Source organism: Papio anubis, chromosome 7 (genome assembly GCF_008728515.1).
Source record: "Papio anubis isolate 15944 chromosome 7, Panubis1.0, whole genome shotgun sequence".
Classification (NCBI taxonomy): domain Eukaryota; kingdom Metazoa; phylum Chordata; class Mammalia; order Primates; family Cercopithecidae; genus Papio; species Papio anubis.
Window position 1 is genome coordinate 14,472,230 of NC_044982.1, and position 18,358 is coordinate 14,490,587.

The 18,358-nt window shown below is 43.7% G+C and overlaps 1 protein-coding gene across 7 annotated transcripts in view; it reads left to right on the forward strand.

Moving 5' to 3' along the window:
* The first annotated feature begins 4,080 nt into the window (after nucleotides 1–4,080).
* ATXN3 (ataxin 3) overlaps nucleotides 4,081–18,358 on the forward strand; it is a 44,093-nt gene continuing 29,815 nt past the window's right edge. For 5 of the 7 annotated variants that reach the window (XM_009212148.4, XM_031667896.1, XM_031667900.1 and 2 more), the window contains exons 1-5: nucleotides 4,081–4,165; nucleotides 14,001–14,165; nucleotides 14,704–14,748; nucleotides 16,841–16,926; nucleotides 17,350–17,416. In XM_009212148.4, the coding sequence (XP_009210412.4) occupies nucleotides 4,142–4,165; nucleotides 14,001–14,165; nucleotides 14,704–14,748; nucleotides 16,841–16,926; nucleotides 17,350–17,416 (387 nt within the window). In that variant the 5' untranslated portion in view covers nucleotides 4,081–4,141. Of the gene's footprint in view, nucleotides 4,166–14,000; nucleotides 14,166–14,703; nucleotides 14,749–16,840; nucleotides 16,927–17,212; nucleotides 17,244–17,349; nucleotides 17,417–18,358 lie in introns of those variants that run through there. The other 2 variants (XM_031667895.1, XM_031667899.1) reach the window with 2 other exon arrangements.

An 18,358-nucleotide genomic window follows, 5' to 3' on the forward strand; every position in this document is an offset into this window, starting at 1 on the left:
CCCCTGAAGGTGGGACTATTTGTCTTTTTCATGGTTATAGTCCCAGGGCCTGATACACAGTTATACTTGTTAAATGAAAGAAAATCTTGTACGATTTGCATTTTTGGAAGATCACTGACAGCACCATGAATTAGACCTATTGAGACTGGAATCAGAAGACCAATTCAAAGATCCTTGGACTGGACTGCACAAGATAGCAAGAGGGCTTGAACTAAGTAGTAGCAATGAAGACAAGGGCGAGAGAGAGTTAGGAGTGGATTTATAGCATTTGAGGACTGACTGGAATAAGGGGTGATGTGGAGTAGTTGTGGGAAGAGAATAAAAAATGATTCCCAGATACTTGGTGCTATGATCTGAATGTTTGTATCTTTCCAAAATTCATTTGTTGAAATGTAATCCCCAGTGTGTTGGTTTAACAGGTGGGGCCTTTGGGAGATGGATCAGATCATAAGGCCAAGTCTTGTGACTGGGATTAGTGCCCTTATACAGAGAGGAAGCTTGTTTGCCCCTTTTCCCCTTCCACCCTGTGAGGGCACAAAAAGGCACCACCTATGAGGAATGGGCCCTCATCGGACACTAAATCTGCTAGAGCTTTGATCTTGGACTTCCCAGCCTCCAGATCTGTAATACATTTCTGTTTATAAATTATTCTAAGATATCTTGTTATAGCGCCCCAAAAGGACTAAGACCTTTGACTTCATTAATTCATTTGAAAGGCATCAACTACAATTAGAAGAAAAAAAAAAAAAAGGTGGTTTGCAATTTTTTTCACTTCTTGAGACTATGATTTATTTCCCTGGGTAGGCCACACAATTTCTTAAGAACATGGACTTTTCCCCATACAAGGCTGTGAACTCTGCACACAGAGATGCTCAATAAATGGTACCGAATCCTCTCCTTCAGCACCTGGTCCTCTCTGGCAGTCTCCATTCCCTTACCTCTCACTGCCCCCTCTGCTCCTCTGAACCTGCAGTCCCCAAAGTCACCAATTGTCTCCATAGCAACAAAATTTAGTGGCCTCTTATAAGTCCTTGTATTGCTTGACTTACTGGCAGCAACTGAAACTGACTACCCCTTGAAGCATCCCCTGCCCAGGCATTCCACAATGTCACACTTTCTTGCTTTTTCTCCCTCTTCCTTGGCTATTGCTTCTCTATCCTCAGGGCTCAGCTGTAGCCCTCTTCTCAAGCACTTCCTTTTCCCTAAAATGATTTTATTCACTCCTATGGTTTCAGTTACTTTTTTTTTTTTTTTTTTTTAAGACACAGTCTCACTCTGTTGTCCAGGCTGGAGTGCAATGGCACAATCTTGGCTCACTGCAACCTCTACCTCCTGGGTTCAAGCGATTTTCCTGCCTCAGCCTCCTGAGTAGCTGGGATTATAGGCATGAGCCACCATGCCCAGCTAAGTTTTGTATTTTTAGTAGAGATGAGGTTTCTCCATGTTGGCCAGGCTGGTCTCAAACTCCTGAACTCAAGAGATCTGCCTGCCTCAGCCTCCCAAAGTGCTGGGATTACAGGTGTGCACCACCACACCGGCCTTAGTTACCTTTTTTTTTTAATGACAATTCCTCATTGAGTTCAAAGCAGCCTCCTGAACTTCAGACCTGGTATCCAACCATTACTCAACATAATTACTTGAATGTCCATAGACATTTCAAATTATCTCCAAAATGTAAACTCTATCTTATTTTCTTCCCAAAACTTTGCTGTTCCTCCCTTGTTTCTGCTCTCAATATCACTCCTGTCACAGTGGCTGCCCAGGGCACAAACCCAGAAGTCACCTTCACATTTCTGTCTCCTGCGTTCCCCAATCCCTCACTGTGGTAGGTGTAATTAAGAAATTATTTTAGGCAGATAGAGAGGAAAAGGGGTCCTTAAAAAGTTTTTGTCTCCTTTGAAGCAGTTCCAGAAATGTTTCCTGTCTAGCGTGAAAGCCCTGGCTGTTAGATCCAAGCTGGCAACCTTTAATATGCAAATGCTGGCAGTCAGAAACTGGGTCCACCAACAGGGCTATTCCCACCATTGTCCCCTTGCCCTTGCTCTCACATGTGCTGGCAACATGGCCACCCCTGCATAGCCCCACATGTGTAGAACATCGTGGCGCCCTGCATTTGCGTATTAAAAAGCTAGGGTGGGAGGGCCAGTTTTTTTTAGAGGGCTACATTAATGACATGCGTGGTCAAACCAGTCCCCTGAGCCCTATGCAAATCAGACACCGCCTCCTGCAGCCTCCTCATATAATTGGCTGGTATCTCCCCTACTCTCCGGGTCTCCTCTCTTGGCTTTGGAGCCCCCATCCCTCTGTGTCTACAGGGGAGCTTCCTCTTTCTTTCTTCTCCCTTCCTTCTTGCCTATTAAACACTATGCTCCTTAAAACCACTCCACGTTTGTCCATGTCGTTTTATGTAATTCGACTCAAGACGAAAACCCTAGCATTCTTCCACTGGTCGAAGCCGTATCATCACCACGTTCTGTTGAGTCTCTTTACGTCCAAATAATCTCTCAGAATGGCCTATTTCCATCTTTAAGACACCACTGTAGTCCAAACCACCGTCATCTCTCCGAAGAGTCCTTCAACAGCAACTGCTTTTTTTCTGCAGCCAGTGATCTTTCTAAAATGCAAACATGACCACGTGTCTTCTTTTAAAATATTTATATAGCTCCCCACATCCTTTTAAAAGTACACTTTGGCCAGGTGCGGTGGCTCACGCCTGTAATTCCAGGACTTGTGGGAGGCCAAGGCAGGTGGATCACCTGAGGTTGGGGATTCCAGACCAGCCTGGCCAACATGGTACAAACTCTTCTCTACTAAAAACACAAAAATAGTTGGACGTCGTGATGCGTGCCAGTAATCCCAGCTGCTTGGGAGGCTGAGGCAAGAGAATCACTTGAACTCAGGAAGTGGAGGTTGCAGTGAGCGGGGAGATTGTGCCACTGCACTCCAGCCTGGGGGACAGAGAGAGGTCCATCTCAAAAAAAAAAAAAAAAAAGTACACCTTAATCTGGTTTCAAGGTGCAAGATCTGCACCTATCCTTCCATTCAAGTTTCATCAAACCGCTGCTACCTCCCCGTCTCCCACACAATTTATGAGACTTCTAAGTTCCCTCTAAAGGGCCCGAACACCTACAGTGGTAACAAGTCACTTGGATTTGAATCCTGGCAAGGCAACTTACCATCTGACCTTGGACATTGTGCTGTTCTTAACCTCTCCGTGCCTCGGTTTCCTCATGTGTATGAATAACATCAACACCTACATCAAAGTTTGCTGTATTAAATTTGATAATATATTCAAAGCATTTAGAAAAAGGCCTAGCTCATAGAAAGCCTTATATAAATATTAACTATCACTTTTTTCCTTTTTTGGGGGGTTGGGGACGGAGTTTCGCTTTTGTTGTCCAGGCTAGAGTGCAATGGCACCATCTCGGCTCACTGCAACCTCTGCCTCCCGGGTTCAAGCGATTCTCCTGCCTCAGCCTCTCAAGTACCTGGGATTAGAGGTATGCGCCACCACGCCCAGTTAATTTTGCATTTTTAGTACAGACAGGGTTTCTCCATGTTGGTCAGGCTGATCTCAAACTCTCGACCTCAGTTGATTCGCCCGCCTCGGCCTCCCAAAGTGCTGAGATTACAGGCATGAGGCACCGCGTCCGGCCTAGCTATCATTTTTATACAAGTGCTAGGTTTTGGGAGAATGTAATGATGGCTTTTTCTTACTAAATTTTCAGTGGAGGAGGAGGAGAAAGAAAATAAATAGTTATATGAACACAGTAGAAAGTACAAAGTGGAAAACAAAAAGAATATCGAACCCAGGTGAGTGGTCCAGACCTCCCCCCAGAAACCTAAGAAACCATAGAAATGGGTGGGAAGCGGAGAAGATCCTCCAGACAGCAGGTGGCGATGTAGCATCCCCCAGAAGGCCCGCTAACAGAAGCTAGGAGGACGCGCTACCAAGGTCACGTGTCCCCGGCGTTCACTCGCTCTTTGCTTCACGTGACTCGCATCCTCGCGGGTGATTGGCCTGCGTGCGGCACGTGGGCGGGGGGACCAGGGTGGGGCGGGGTGGGCGGAGGGGAGGGACAGGGGGCGGAGCTGGAGGGGGTGGTTTGGTGTGGGGGCCGTTGGCTCCAGACAAATAAACATGGAGTCCATCTTCCACGAGAAAGTGAGTGTCCGCGTGCGGTGGGGAGCTGTCTGCCGCGCGGTGGCGGGCGTGGAGCGCGGCATCACAGCCTCCCGGAGGGCTGGGTGGGGTCCGAGTCGCCCCCATGCCGATGTTGCCGGGCTAGGGGCGAAGCCGCAGCCTCCCGCCTCTTCGGCTCGGGGAGGGGAGCATCACCTACGCCCCTACTTCCCCCGCGGCCCCCGCCCTGGGAGCCGGGAGGGAGTATGGGCGGGGCCGGGGGCGTCTCGGGACACGGGAGCGCGGTGGCGCCCAGTGGATTTGCTTCTTCCTTTCTCAGTCACTTTCCATAGCTTTTCGGAGGATTCCTTCACCCCTCCCCAATCCTTCCCTCTCCCTAGGGTCTAGCTACAGTCACCTCTGGGACACCTCCCTCGACCCCTCCTACCCTACTCCTGGCAGAATTAACTTTTCTTTCTCCAGACTGCTCAATTCTATATTGGAGTCTTCCCTACATTTAGATCTTTGAGGTCTTGTTCATGTTTTTTCCCCTGCACCAGGTCCGCGAGCCTCCCGAGGAAGGAGACCTTGGCTCGCCCACTGTAGGGCCTGACACTTAGGAAGTGAAGTAGGAAACCCGTTGTGCCCCTAAACAGGGAAGTCGTCACGAGTTTTTATTACGGGATGTTTGGGTTTGGTTTCTTTTGGTACTCCCATCTTTCCGGAGCAGGCAGCCAGCTTTGTTTTTAGGTATTAGGAGTGGACTGGAATGATTTTGTTGTGGTCTGCCTAGCTTGCTGTCACTTTAACTCTTCAGTGACCATGCACTTGAAGATACTGTTTGTGACATGTGGAGAAACTCCTCGTTTCTCACATGCTATTATCCATCCATTTGTATGTGAGTGAAGCCTTCCCCAGGACAACTTTGGCACATGATATCTTGTTTCATAATAGTATCATGTTTGGAAAGAGTTGCTGGTAAGGCTATTATTTAATAGGAGGAGCAAAGGGTTTTTGTTTTATTAAATGCTTATAAATGATCGTTTATCCCAGACATTTAAAATTCACACACACACAACAAATAAAGCAAAGACAAAAGAATACATTTACCAGATGTAAATCTGTAGTATAAATCTTTTTTTAATTTTTATTTTAAAGATGGCATCTCATTCTGTCACCCAGGCAGGTGTGCAGTGGAGAGATCATGGCTCACTGCAGCCTTGACTCCCTAGGCACAAGCGATCCTCCCTCCTCCGCCTCCAGAGTAGCTGGGACTACAGGTGTATATCGCCAGGGCCAGCTAATGTTTTTGGAGAGACAGGGGTCTCGCTGTGTTGCCCAGGCTGGTCTAGAACTCCTGGACTCAGGTGATTCTCCCACCTCAGCCTCTCGAAGTGCTGTGATTACAGGCGTGAGCCACTGTGCCTGGAACAAATTGTTAAGTACAATGCTTTTCATTGTAGAAAACATCTCAGAAACTTTTGAAATAGGCAGATTTACAGTGGGGGAGGAAGGCCTCAGTCGTATAGTTGTCACTGATTTTTTGACTTGATTGACATGATTTATAAATCATAGACAATAGAGATTTAGTTGCTTGGCTGAGTAAAGTGTGTGAAAAATACACATGTACTTTCTTAAAAACATTTTTTTTTTGAGATCGAGTTTTGCTCTTGTCACCCAGGCTAGAGTGCAATGGCGCGATCCTGGCTCACTGCAACCTCTGCCTCCCTGTTCAAGCTATTCTCCTGCCTCAGTCTCCCTAGTAGCTGAGATTACAGGTGCCCACCACCACGCCCAGCTAATTTTTGTATTTTTAGTAGAGACAGGGTTTCACCCTGTTGGCCAGGCTGGTCTCCAACTCCTGACCTCAGGCGATCCACTCGCCTCGGTCTCCCAAAGTGCCGGTATTACAGGCGTGAGCCACTGCACCCGGCCATATTTTTGTTATTAATTTTCAAAGGCTTTGGTGTGGGACCAGATTTCAACATGGAAGGCCTTAAACATGTTTCACACTACTTCCTGAGAATCAGACAAGATTTTTAACAATATTGATTGTTACCTAGTTGGGACGCATTTCTACTGAACCATGGGATCAATAAAAGCTGGGTGCTAGCCTAGCGAAAATCTACTTACCCGAAAGAAGTCCCTCTTAGTCCGGGTGCGGTGGCGCACACCAGCGCTTTGGGAGGCCCAGGTGGGTGGATCACAAGGTCAGGAGTTTGAGACCAGCCTGGCCAACATGGTGAAACCACGTCTCTACTAAAAATACAAAAAATTAGCCAGGTGTGGTGGCAGTTGCCCAGGTACTCGGGAGGCTGAGGCAGGAGAATAGCTTGAACCCAAGAGGCAGAGGTTGCAGTGAGCTGAGACCGCGCCACTGCACTCCAGCCTGGGCAACAAAGCGAGACTCTGTCTAAAAAAAGAAAAGAAAAGAAAAAAAAAAAAGAGTCCCTCTGAATTATCAGCATGTGTGTAGGCCTACAGATACTTCAGGAATGTATTTACCATTATCATTAACTTGTATGTACATAGCAAGTGAAGATTCAACAATTTAGTTTTTTGGGCATACTCAAGAGTATGCACCTATAACCATATGGCCCATTGTTAATCTCCTATACAGTCCATTCTAGGAATGTTTGGGCTTACTGTGCCATTTTTCAGTTCACCGCCTTCCCCTCTGCAATATACCTTTAACCCTTGCTAGGTCCTGGGTTTGGAGAGCCAGAGAACCAACTTTGGCCCTAGAGAAGCTGGGTAGGTGGGAATATCTGCCTACAAAGGGCCTTGCAACCACTTCCTCTTGGAACCTTGGTTTCCTCTTTCTGAGTTGTCACTTTGAGTACCCTTTATTAAGTTAGAATGTAAAAACAGTTTCTCACTGATACATCTACAGTGCCTGAGATAGGGCCTGGCACAGAGTAAGTACTCAATAAATATTTGAATGGGGCTGAGCGTAGTGAGACCTGTCTCTACAAAGAATGAACAAAATTAGCCCGGGTGTGTTAGCACACGCCTATAGTCATAGCTACTTGGGAGGCTGAGGTGGGAGGATTGCATGAGTCTGGGAGGTCGAGGCTGTAGTGAGCCAAGGTCACACCACTGCACTCCAGCCTGGGGGACAGAGCAAGATCCTGTCCCAAAAGAAAAAAATGTATATATTTGAATGGATAAAGAGAGGTCTTTGAGTTTCTGAGATATATATGGTGCTGTTTATCTAAAGTAAACAACTTTTCTGTAAACATTTTAAGGCTTTGCAGGCCAGCTGTAGTCTCTGTCACACATTCTTATGTGTGCATATTTTTCCCAACCATCTAAAATTGTAAAGTGCATTCTTAGCTACCGGGGCAAGTTAAATTTGGCCCATGGGCTAGAGTTTGCCAACCCCTAACTTAAACCTTTGTACTAACTTTATGACCACTAACTACTGGATTTTTGTTGTTTGTTTTAGTTCTGGTGCCTGCTTTCTCTCTTTTTTTTTTTTTAAATCACTTCTCTTGCTGATGTTTCTTGGTCCAGTCACTGTGCCATTTGTATTGGGGATTTTAATGTAATGCAAACTGGGAATAATAACTAAACTTGCTGGGGTTGTACATAAAGTTATTGAAAAGATGCTGAGTATTGACTCTGTGGCATTCATTATGCCCTTTTGTGGCTGCTGGATTTTAGCCGTCTTTAGGATATTTGAGCTTTAGGAGAAGCCAAATTCTGTATAAATGACTCGAAGTGCTAATGGCACAGATTTTGAAACCTCTGCCTGGATTTGAGTCTCAGCTCTGCCTTTTACTACTTGTGTGATCCTGAGCAAGTTACTTAGGATCCCTGTCCTCTGGTTTCCTCCTCTGTAGTGGTGCGGATAATAACAGACATAACCTCAGAGTTCGAGTGTAGAGAAGGCTCCCTGGCAGATAGTGCTGTAGAAGTACTGGCCATTGCCATTACTCAGATGCTTGTGTTTGCTGATCCTCATAGTAAGGGCTCGGAGAGCACTAAGAGGAGGTGAGAATGCTGCTAGATTGACAGCTTGTCCCCAGATAGCCCATTCCTGAGAGCATCTTAGCTTTATACCTGATTTGTGTTGTAGTTAGTAGTGTCTGGTAATTTTAACTAGTTTCAGGTTGGTCTTGAAAACCTGGAAAGGTTGGGGGTAAATGATTTGGTAGCAGTTCCCTTGTGATTTTATAAATTATCTTTGTAGAACTGCAGTGTGCTAATTCTCTGAGCCCAACACAATGAAGTCTGGGCCTAAAATCATAGGATTTCTTTTATTTTTTAAAATTTTTAATTCATTTCTTTTCTTTTCTTTTCTTTTCTTTTTTTTTTTGAGGCGGAATCTTGCTCTGTCACCAGGCTGGAGTGCAGTGGCGTGAAGTCAGCTCACTGCAACCTCCGTCTCCTGGGTTTAAGCGATTCTCCTCTCAGCCTCCCGAGTAGCTGGGTCTATAGGCGTGTGCCACCATACCCAGCTGATTTTTGTATTTTTAGTAGAGACAGGGTTTCTCCATGTTGGCCAGGATGGTCTCGATCTCTTGACCTCGTGATCCACCTGCCTTAGCCTCCCAAAGTGCTGGGATTATAAGCGTGAGCTACCATGCCCGGCCTATTTTTTATTTTTTTGAGGCGGAGTGTCGCTCCGTCACCCAGGCTGGAGTGCAGTGGTGCTATCTCAGCTCACTGCAACCTCTGCCTCCTGGGTTCAGGTGATTCTCCTGCCTTAGCCTCCCGAGTACCTGGGACTACAGGCGCCTGCCATCACACCTGGCTAATTTTTGTATTTTTAGAAGAGACAGGGTTTCACCATGTTGGCCAGGCGGGTCTAGAACTCCTGATCTCAAGTGACCTACCTGCCTCGGCTTCCCGAAGTGCTGGGATTACGGGCATGAGCCACCATCCCCAGCCAAATCATGAGATTTCAATACTGCTGAACTTTGATTATGGCAAAGTGAACTACTGCTTTGATTAAAGCTTGATGAGAGAGGTGGCTGGGGATAGTTTGAGATAAGGGCAAGGCAGGAAAATGCATAATCTTAGGTGGGCTCATTGTCATTGTACAATTCTTTTGGTCTGTGTGGCATTTGATCCGTCCTATGACTTAAGTTATGTTTATTTTTGTTTTTATTTTTATTTTTATTTCTTTTATTTCTTTTTGAGAGACATGGTATTGCTCTGTCACCCAGGCCAGAATACAGTGGCATAATCCTAGCTCCATGTAGCCTTGAACTCCTGGGCTCAAGTGATCCTCCCACTCAGCCTCTCAAACAGTTGAGATTACGGTATGAACCACTGTGCCTAGCCTTAAGTCATTTTTAAATTTATTTATTTATTTATTTTATTTTATTTATTTTTTTTTTTTTTGAGACGGAGTCTCGCTCTGTCGCCCAGGGTGGAGTGCAGTGGCCGGATCTCAGCTCACTGTAAGCTCCACCTCCCGGGTTTACGCCATTCTCCTGCCTCAGCCTCCCGAGTAGCTGGGACTACAGGCGCCCGCCACCTCACCCGGCTAGTTTTTTGTGTTTTTTTTAGTAGAGACGGGGTTTCACCGTGTTAGCCAGGATGGTCTCGATCTCCTGACCTCGTGATCCGCCCGTCTCGGCCTCCCAAAGTGCTGGGATTACAGGCTTGAGCCACCGCGCCCGGCCATCATTTTTAAATTTATACTGAACAGTTTGTTCTTTCCTTCCATTAAATCATATTAGAAGTACAGAACTTGATATTTCCTGTAGCAATACAGTGTATCTTTGATGAAGTTTGATTTCAAGTACTTATTTTTCATAATTTAAAGCTATTTTTTATAGAGATAATTTTAATCAAATATTTGGATGTCACTATTGCTATATGTGATATTAAGTATGGTGACCATAGTTTGTAAACTCCAAACTGACAGCAGGACAGGAAATTTGTGTTAGCAAAGGCTTTTTTCTTACTGTTTGAATTTTTTAAAAATTAGGTACCATACAGAGAGGAGCACACAAATCGTTAAGAGTACGGCTCAGTGAATTCTCACAAAATGAACATGTGTAAACAGCAAGTAACAGAAGATTTACCTGCATCCTATAACCTCCCATTATTCCCTTTTCTAGGTACTCTCTCTCCACTGCACTCCCACCAAAAATAATCACTATGCTGAATTCTGATATCATAAATGAGTTTTGCTTAGTTTTGAGCTTTTGTGACTGGAATCGTACAGTGTGTATACCCTTTTGACTCTGTCGTCTTTAGTTTACCATTGTTTGAGAGATTTATCCATACTGTTCCAGGTCGTTGTAGTTAATTGATTCACATTGTTATGTAGTATTCCTTTGTGAGTAAACACAATTTCCATTCTGCTGTGATCCCAGCTATCCATTTGGGTCGTTTCCAGTTTAGGGACCATTACAAATAGTAATGCTATCTGTAATGCTATTTTGTGTTACTACAAATAGTAATGCTATTTGTAGCACAAAAATAGTGCTTTTGTGAACATTCTTATACATATCTTTTGATGAATATATGTTTGCATTTCCGTTGTTTACATTATGTACCTACTAATGGAATTGCTAGATCATAGGAGATGTACATGTTAAGCTTTAGTAGATGCATTACATAATTATTAGTTATTATTGGTTATACCAATTTACTCTCTCACCAGTAGTATACAACAGTTTCTATATCTCTGATCTCCAACATTTTAGCCATTTTAGAGTTTGTGTAATAACACATTGTGGTTTTAATTTACATTTCCCTGATGACTAATGAAGTTGAGTATCTTTTTTGTGTTCTTTATAGCTATTTGACTGTCTTGTGAAGTGCTTGTTTGTCATGCCTTTTCTTTTCCCCCTCCCCTTCCCTCCCTTCCCCTCCCCTCCCCTCCCCTCTTTTTGAGACAGGTTCTTGCCCTGTCATCCAGGCTGGAGTGCAGTGGTGCAATATCAGCTTACTATAGCCTCAACCTTTTTGGGGCTCAGGTTATCCTCCTATCTCAGCCTCCCAAGAAGCTGGACTACAAGTACACACCACCATGCTCAGTTAATTTTTTAATTTTTGTAGAAATGGGGTTTCACCATGTTGCCCAGGCTGGTCTCAAACTTCTGGACTCAAGTAATCCTCCTGCCTTGGCCTCCCAAAATGCTGGGATTACAGGCATGAGCCACCGCAGCCAGCCTTGGCTGTTTTTCAATAGGTTATAAGTAGAACATCTGTATATCCCTTCAATTTGCATATCATTCAGTAAGAGTTGCACTCTGGTAGTAGAAATATAGAAGAAGGAGAAAGAAGTGGAAACAAAAAGTCTATTTTCATGAGAAGACTTGGGGGCTAGTGTTCTCTCCAAGCTACTTATTCCTTACCAAAAGATGAGGATAAACTTATCTCAGACTCAGGCTGTCTCAATGCTGTCTTCCTATTCCATTATACACATATAACCCATATTTTTTTCACCAGCTGAATTTTGTTCCTAGAAAATTGATTTATCAGGAAAAAATTCCATCTTGCAAGGTGGTTCTCTTTAGAGTCTACTGTGTAACATAGCTCAGGACAAATTGCGTGATGTCAGATAAGTTGGGTTAAGGAATAGACCTTATTGGGGAAAGAGAGAACTTGGAGGGCCAAGGTTAGCAGGAGAAGGAAATGTTCTCTCATCTGCTATCATTTCAGGAAGGGGCAAACCTGGTGTCTGTGTTCACAGGGAGGGATCCATCTATACGTGATTCTCCCTTCTTACCAGGTAGCATGGGAAAGCTACTGCTGTGGGGAGGAGGATTACACACAGGTTACTCGGTACCAGGCACCCTGGACTTGGATTCAGGCTGCCAGTTGTGTGAGAAACTGCCCAGCACTTGAAGGTTCTGAACCCGTGGGAGGTTGTACCTACCTCCCATAAGGAGGAAGCCTGTCGTCCCATGGGAGTTGAACCTTGGGTGCAGTCCCTCTTGCTGGCTTGTCCAGGAGTGAGCTCCAGGGTTGTTTGGGACAGTTCTGCTCATTGCATTACACTGTGTGTACATTATCTGTAGAGTTCCATGAAGAGAACTTCAGCTCTGTAACTGCAAGTTTTAACATGGAACAGAATTTTTCTCACCTGTATTGATTCTTAAGATTTGAAATTCTGTCAACAAGCATTTAAATTGTGTGGAGTTTTTTTTTTTTTTTTTTTGAGACAGAAGGCTGGAGTGGCAGTGGCATAGTCTTGGCGCACTGCAGTCTGTACTTCCCAGGTTCAAGCGATTCTCATGCCTCAGAGTCCCGATTAGCTAGGTGTACGGGTGCACACCATCACACTGGCTAATTTTTGTATTTTTAGTAGAGACGGGGTTTTGCCATATTGGTCAGGCTCATCTCGAACTCCTGGCCTCAAGCAATCCACCCGCCTTGACCTCCCAAACTGCTGGGATTACAGGTGTGAGCCACCATGCTTGACCGGCATTATGTTAAAAGAATAAATGTTCTAGGCAGCTGGGCACAGTGGCATGTTTCTGTAGTCCTAGCTTCTTGGGAGGCTGAGGTAAGAAGATCCCAAGGGATCTGGGCCCTGGAGTTCAATTCCAGCCTGGGCAACATAGTCATATCTCATTTTTTAAATAAATAAATAACTGTTCTAGAGACTAAAATTTCCTTTCACCATTAGTAATTTACTGTGGAATCTCCAAGAATGAACTTATTTTAGGTACTGAAAATGAGGGAGACTAAATGTTTTATACAGTGGTTTTTAGTAAAGTGAGATTTGATGCATTTGATAGATGATAATGTTTTTTGTTTTTTGTTTTTTGTTTTTTTTTGAGACAGAGTCTTGCTCTGTTGCCCAGGCTGGAGTGCAGTGGTGTGATCTTGGCTCACTGCAGGCTCTGCCTCCTGGGTTCATGCCATTCTCCTGCCTCAGCCTCCCGAGTAGCTGGGACTACAGGTGCCCGCCACCACGCCCGGCTAATTTTTTGTATTTTTTAGTAGAGATGGGGTTTCACTGTGTTAGCCACGATGGTCTCGATCTCCTGACCTCGTGATCCGCCTGCCTCGGCCTCCCAGAGTGCTGGGATTACAGGTGTGAGCCACTGCACCTGACCGATAATGTTTGTTTAAAATAATTCTTAAATTTTTGATCATGTAATTGTAGTTTCATTAATAGTAGATTTGTAAAATAAATGTTAACAAATGAAAATGCATGTACCTATGTTAATTAGACTTATCTAAAGCTGAAAGTTCAGTTCAACTATGTTAAAAAATAGTTGGAGCCGGGCATGGTGACTCACACCTGTAATCCGAGCACTTGGAGAAGCCTAGGCGGGTGGATCACGAGGTCAGGAGATCGAGACCATCCTGGCTAACACGGTGAAACCCCATCGCTACTAAAAATACAAAAAATTAGCCATACGTGGTGGCGGGCGCCTGTAGTCCCAGCTACTCGGGACGCTGAGGCAGTAGAATGGCATGAACCCGGGAGGCAGAGCTTGCAGTAAGCTGAGATTGTGCCGCTGCACTCCAGCCTGGGTGACAGAGCAAGACTCCGTCTCAAAAAAAAAAAAAAAAGTTGCCCAGGCGTGGTGGCTCACACCTGTAAGCCCAGCACTTTGGGAGACTGAGGCAGGCGGATCACGAGATCAGGAGTTCGAGACCATCCTGGCTAACATAGTGAAACCCTTATCTACTAAAAATACAAAAATTAGCCGGGCATGGTGGTGCATGCCTGTAGTCCCAGCTACTCAGGAGGCTGAGGCAGGAGAATTGCTTGAACCCGGGAGGCAGAGGTTGTGGTGAGCCGAGAGTGCTCCACTGTACTCCAGCCTGGACAACAGAGCAAGACTGTGTCTCAAAAAAGAAAGAAAAGTTAATGATTAAATTATTTAGGGGAAAATACTGTGCAATTCTGTTTAATAAGTCACGTTTTAATTTTTTCTTTTGGAAATATTAGCAAGAAGGCTCACTTTGTGCTCAACATTGCCTGAATAATTTATTGCAAGGAGAATATTTTAGCCCTGTGGAATTATCCTCAATTGCACATCAGCTGGATGAGGAGGAGAGGATGAGAATGGCAGAAGGAGGAGTTACTAGTGAAGATTATCGCACGTTTTTACAGGTACTGATGTTAAACTCACTAAGTCACATTTCTTTCTTTCTTTTTGTTTTTTTTGAGACGGAGTCTTGCCCTGTTGTCCAGGCTGGAGTGCAATGGCGCGATCTCAGCTCACTGCAACCTCCGCCTCCTGGGTTCAAGCAATTCTCCTGCCTCAGCCTCCCAAGTAGCTGGGATTACAGGCACACGCCACTATGCCTGGCTAATTTTTTGTATCTTTGTTAGAGACGGGGTTTCACCATGTTGGTCAGGTTGGTCTGGAACTCCTGATCTCATGATCCACCTGCCTTGGCCTCGGAAAGTGCTGGGATTATAGGTGTGAGCCACCACACCCGGCTTACATTTCTTTTAAAAACTGGATACTATTTAGAAAAGGATGTACCATTCTTCGTATAGGGATCTGACTGGTGAATTATAACTGCACTGTTAACTTTGGAAATGGAAATGCAAAGATGTTATTTTAAATATGCACGCTAATGACAGTTTGTATCCTTCTTTCCCCACCTCCACGCGTGCTTCAACTACCTGTCAAAATTAACAGCAGCCTTCTGGAAATATGGATGACAGTGGTTTTTTCTCTATTCAGGTAAGTAGTCACAAGCATCTACTATGTGTTGCTTACATCCCAGGCCCCGTTTCACAGCCTTTCAATAGTCACTGTAACAAGGCGACCTTCAGAAGTTCTTCTAATAGATCATGTCTACAGAGTATAAGATTACACTCTAGATCACTAGATTGTGATCCACCTGCCTCAGCCTCCCAAAGTGCTGGGATTACAGGCATGAGCCACCATGCCCGGCCAACTAGAGTACTAGATTTTTATATAGATAAACATGAAAGGATTGTAGAATCTTCATATTAGGGTGGGGCATTTAAAAATTCCTTTTTGAGAAAGATTATTTAATTTGCATCTGGATGCTAATAATAAGCTTAATTCTGGCCAGGCGTGGTGGCTCACACCTGTAATCCCAGCACTTTGGGAGGGCGAGGTGGGCGGATCTCAGGGTCAGGAGATCAAGACCATCCTGGCCAACATGGTGAAACCCTGTCTCTACTAAAAATACAAAAATTAGCTGGGCGTGGTGATGCAAGCCTGTAATCCCAGCTACTCTGGAGACTGAGGCGGGAGAATCGCTTGAACCAGGGAGTCAGAGGTTGCAGTGAGCCAAGATCGCACCACTGCACTCCAGCCTGGTGACAGAGCAAGACTCTGTCTCAAAGAAAACCAAATACCCTTAATTATAATAAGTCCCAATGTCTCAAACTTACCATCTGTTGGGTAAATTTAAGAAAATGCAGTACCTTGCTACCATCCTTTTAAATCAGCCTACCAGACTGGATTTCCTTATTATGGTCTGTGGCTTTTGATTTTTCTCTTTGAGTTCTTTGGTGGTTATATATATGTACTTGAAAGATTCTTTTATCTGCATGTCTTTCATTCTTTTCTGACACTGTGAGTTGTATCCAGAGGTCTTTCAGAACCTCTCCTGAGCGACCTATCTCTGCAGATACCTTTGTTTGTATTTCCCTTGTACTGCCCTCCTGGACTCCTCCTCATCCACCAGCATTTCCATCTAGTGCTTTACCGTGCCACTGTTAACAGGTAATGGCTACTGCAGGGCTGGAATCAGAGGTCAGAGTAGGCCCAGCACTTGGCGTTTCCTATTTGTGCCTTGCTGCTCTTGGTACCCACTGCCTTGCACTCACTTTCTGTCTTTGCCGGTACCTGGTTGACTTGCTTCTTTGTTGGCTACCTTGGAGGGTAGATAGTGAATTTTCAGAAATTTCCCTTTTTTTGTCAGACAGATTGAAATAATCAGGTTTGCATTTTGTTTTTTTCTACAAGTGGCAAGCCCATGACCCTGGAAGTCTGATATCTATGGAAACTTCAGTTTAAGTGCCCAGGGAGAACTTATTTTGATAGACACGATTTCTGACATTGCAAGTAGTAAGTTGAATATACATTTTCTAAAGTAGCACCCACGGCATCCAAATTATCAGATGTATATAGTAGACTAGTTTTAAGAATAGCACTTATGGGTAGAATATACATACATCTGGATTTTTGAGGCAGTTTTATGTAGGAATTGTGTGGTTTTCTGGAACATCTCAGAGACCTGGTATGAAAAGCACTCTTCTAATATATATGTGTATGTTTTTTATGGATTTAGTGATATATCTATACACACACACACTTTTGAAAACCTATAGCCGGCTGGGCGTGGTGACTCATGCCTGTAATCCCAGTACTTTGGGAGGCCGAGGTGGGCAGATCACAAGGTCAGGAGTTTGAGACCAGCCTGGCCAACAAGGTGAAACCCTGTCTCTACTAAAAATACAAAAATTAGCTGGGTGTGGTGGCGCATGCTTGTAATCCCAGCTACTCGGGAGCCTGAGGTAGGAGAATCACTTGAACTCAGGAGGCAGAGGTTGCAGTGAGCCGAGATCACGCCACTGTACTTCAGCCTAGGCAACAGAGCAAGACTCTTTGTCTTAAAAAAAAAAACAAAAAAAAAAACCCAAAAAAAAACCTGTAGCCTTCTAGAGAAATTTATATATGAGGTACACAACTAACATAGCTATACTTCTTAAAGTGTTTACACAACTGACATAGCTACACTTCTTCAATTTGGAATGGAGTGGTTTGGCTTATGAAAAGTTACTATTTTTCTTAACAGGTTATAAGCAATGCCTTGAAAGTTTGGGGTTTAGAACTAATCCTGTTCAACAGTCCAGAGTATCAGAGGCTCAGGATCGATCCTATGTAAGATTTTGTTTTGCATTTCATACATTTCTTTTCCCAAATTTGATTTTTAAAGATATTTCTTAAAGAAGAGAAATATATTTTGAATACTTGTGTTTTGATGTTCCCTGTTTCATTCCCTCAGACTTTCCTATTTCACCTTTGTGATGTCCATGAGCATCTGCCCTGTAGCCTTCCTGGCACCCCAGTGTCTGTGGCAGCACAGAGCTGCCCCGTAAGTGGTGCGTGAGGCCATCTTTTGGCCCGGCATCACTAAGCTGCTGCAGAGACGTTCATATGGTTGTGTGATCTTTTAAAAACATCAGTGACACTTAACTGTAAATATAATCTTAAATTATCACAAATTTTATATAATGTTTGCCAGTAGACAACATAAGTATGAATTCAGTATTTCAAGTTAATATTGTGTGTTTTCTTTTTTAGAAATGAAAGATCATTTATATGCAATTATAAGGAACACTGGTTTACAGTTAGAAAATTAGGAAAACAGGTAACATTTCTTACCCTTCCTTGTCTTTTTTTCTTATATTGTGCCCCATTTAAAACTAAAATGTGGGCCAGATGTGGTGGCTCATGCCTGTAATCCCAACAGTTTGAGAGGCTTAGGCTGGGGGATCACTTGAAGCCAGAACTTTGAAACTAGCCTGGGCAACAAAGGGAGGTCCTGTCTCTTAAAAAAAAAAAAAAAAAAAAAAGCCAGGTATGGTGGCTCACATCTGTAATTCCAGCTTTCTTGGAAGACTGAGGCAGGAGGATCACTTGAGCTCAGGAGTGTGAGGCTGCAGTGAACTATGATTGTGCCACTGTACCCCAGCCTGGGTGACAGAGTAAGACTCTGTTTTATAAAACATAAAAAGAAAAAAAAATTTAAAAATTAAAAAGAAAAAACAAAAAGATTGCTGACTTTAAAATTAGGAAACTGACCAGTAATGTGTGTGTTTGTGGCATGGTTATCTATCTTGATAGATAGAAATTTGTCATTTTAAAACATATCAGTTTTCCTTGTAAATTTATTTGTGACAAGTATATGCAATTTAACTATATCATAAGAAAAATTCTATATTAAATATAATACAAATGTGGTTACTTTGAAGTGGGTTTTTATGTGATGACTATGTTCTGTCAGTTAATTACTACATTTGTAGATTTGTATTTAGCATAGTGCTGTCACGAAGCCTGAAATAGTGTCAAGCATGAATAAAGCATTCAATCATGCTTGCTTTAGTGTAAGATTATTCATATGATTCCAAAAGCCATGTAATACATACGTCTACATAAAATCACTTCTATTTGTTAAATAAAACATGAAATATGTCTTGAGCAAGCTATTTTAAGAAACAGAATCATTTAACATCCTTTTTATTAGAATTTTGAATCTTTGAAAGAGGGTTCTTGAAAACCAGCTAGCACAGTAAAAAAGAATAAACTAGTG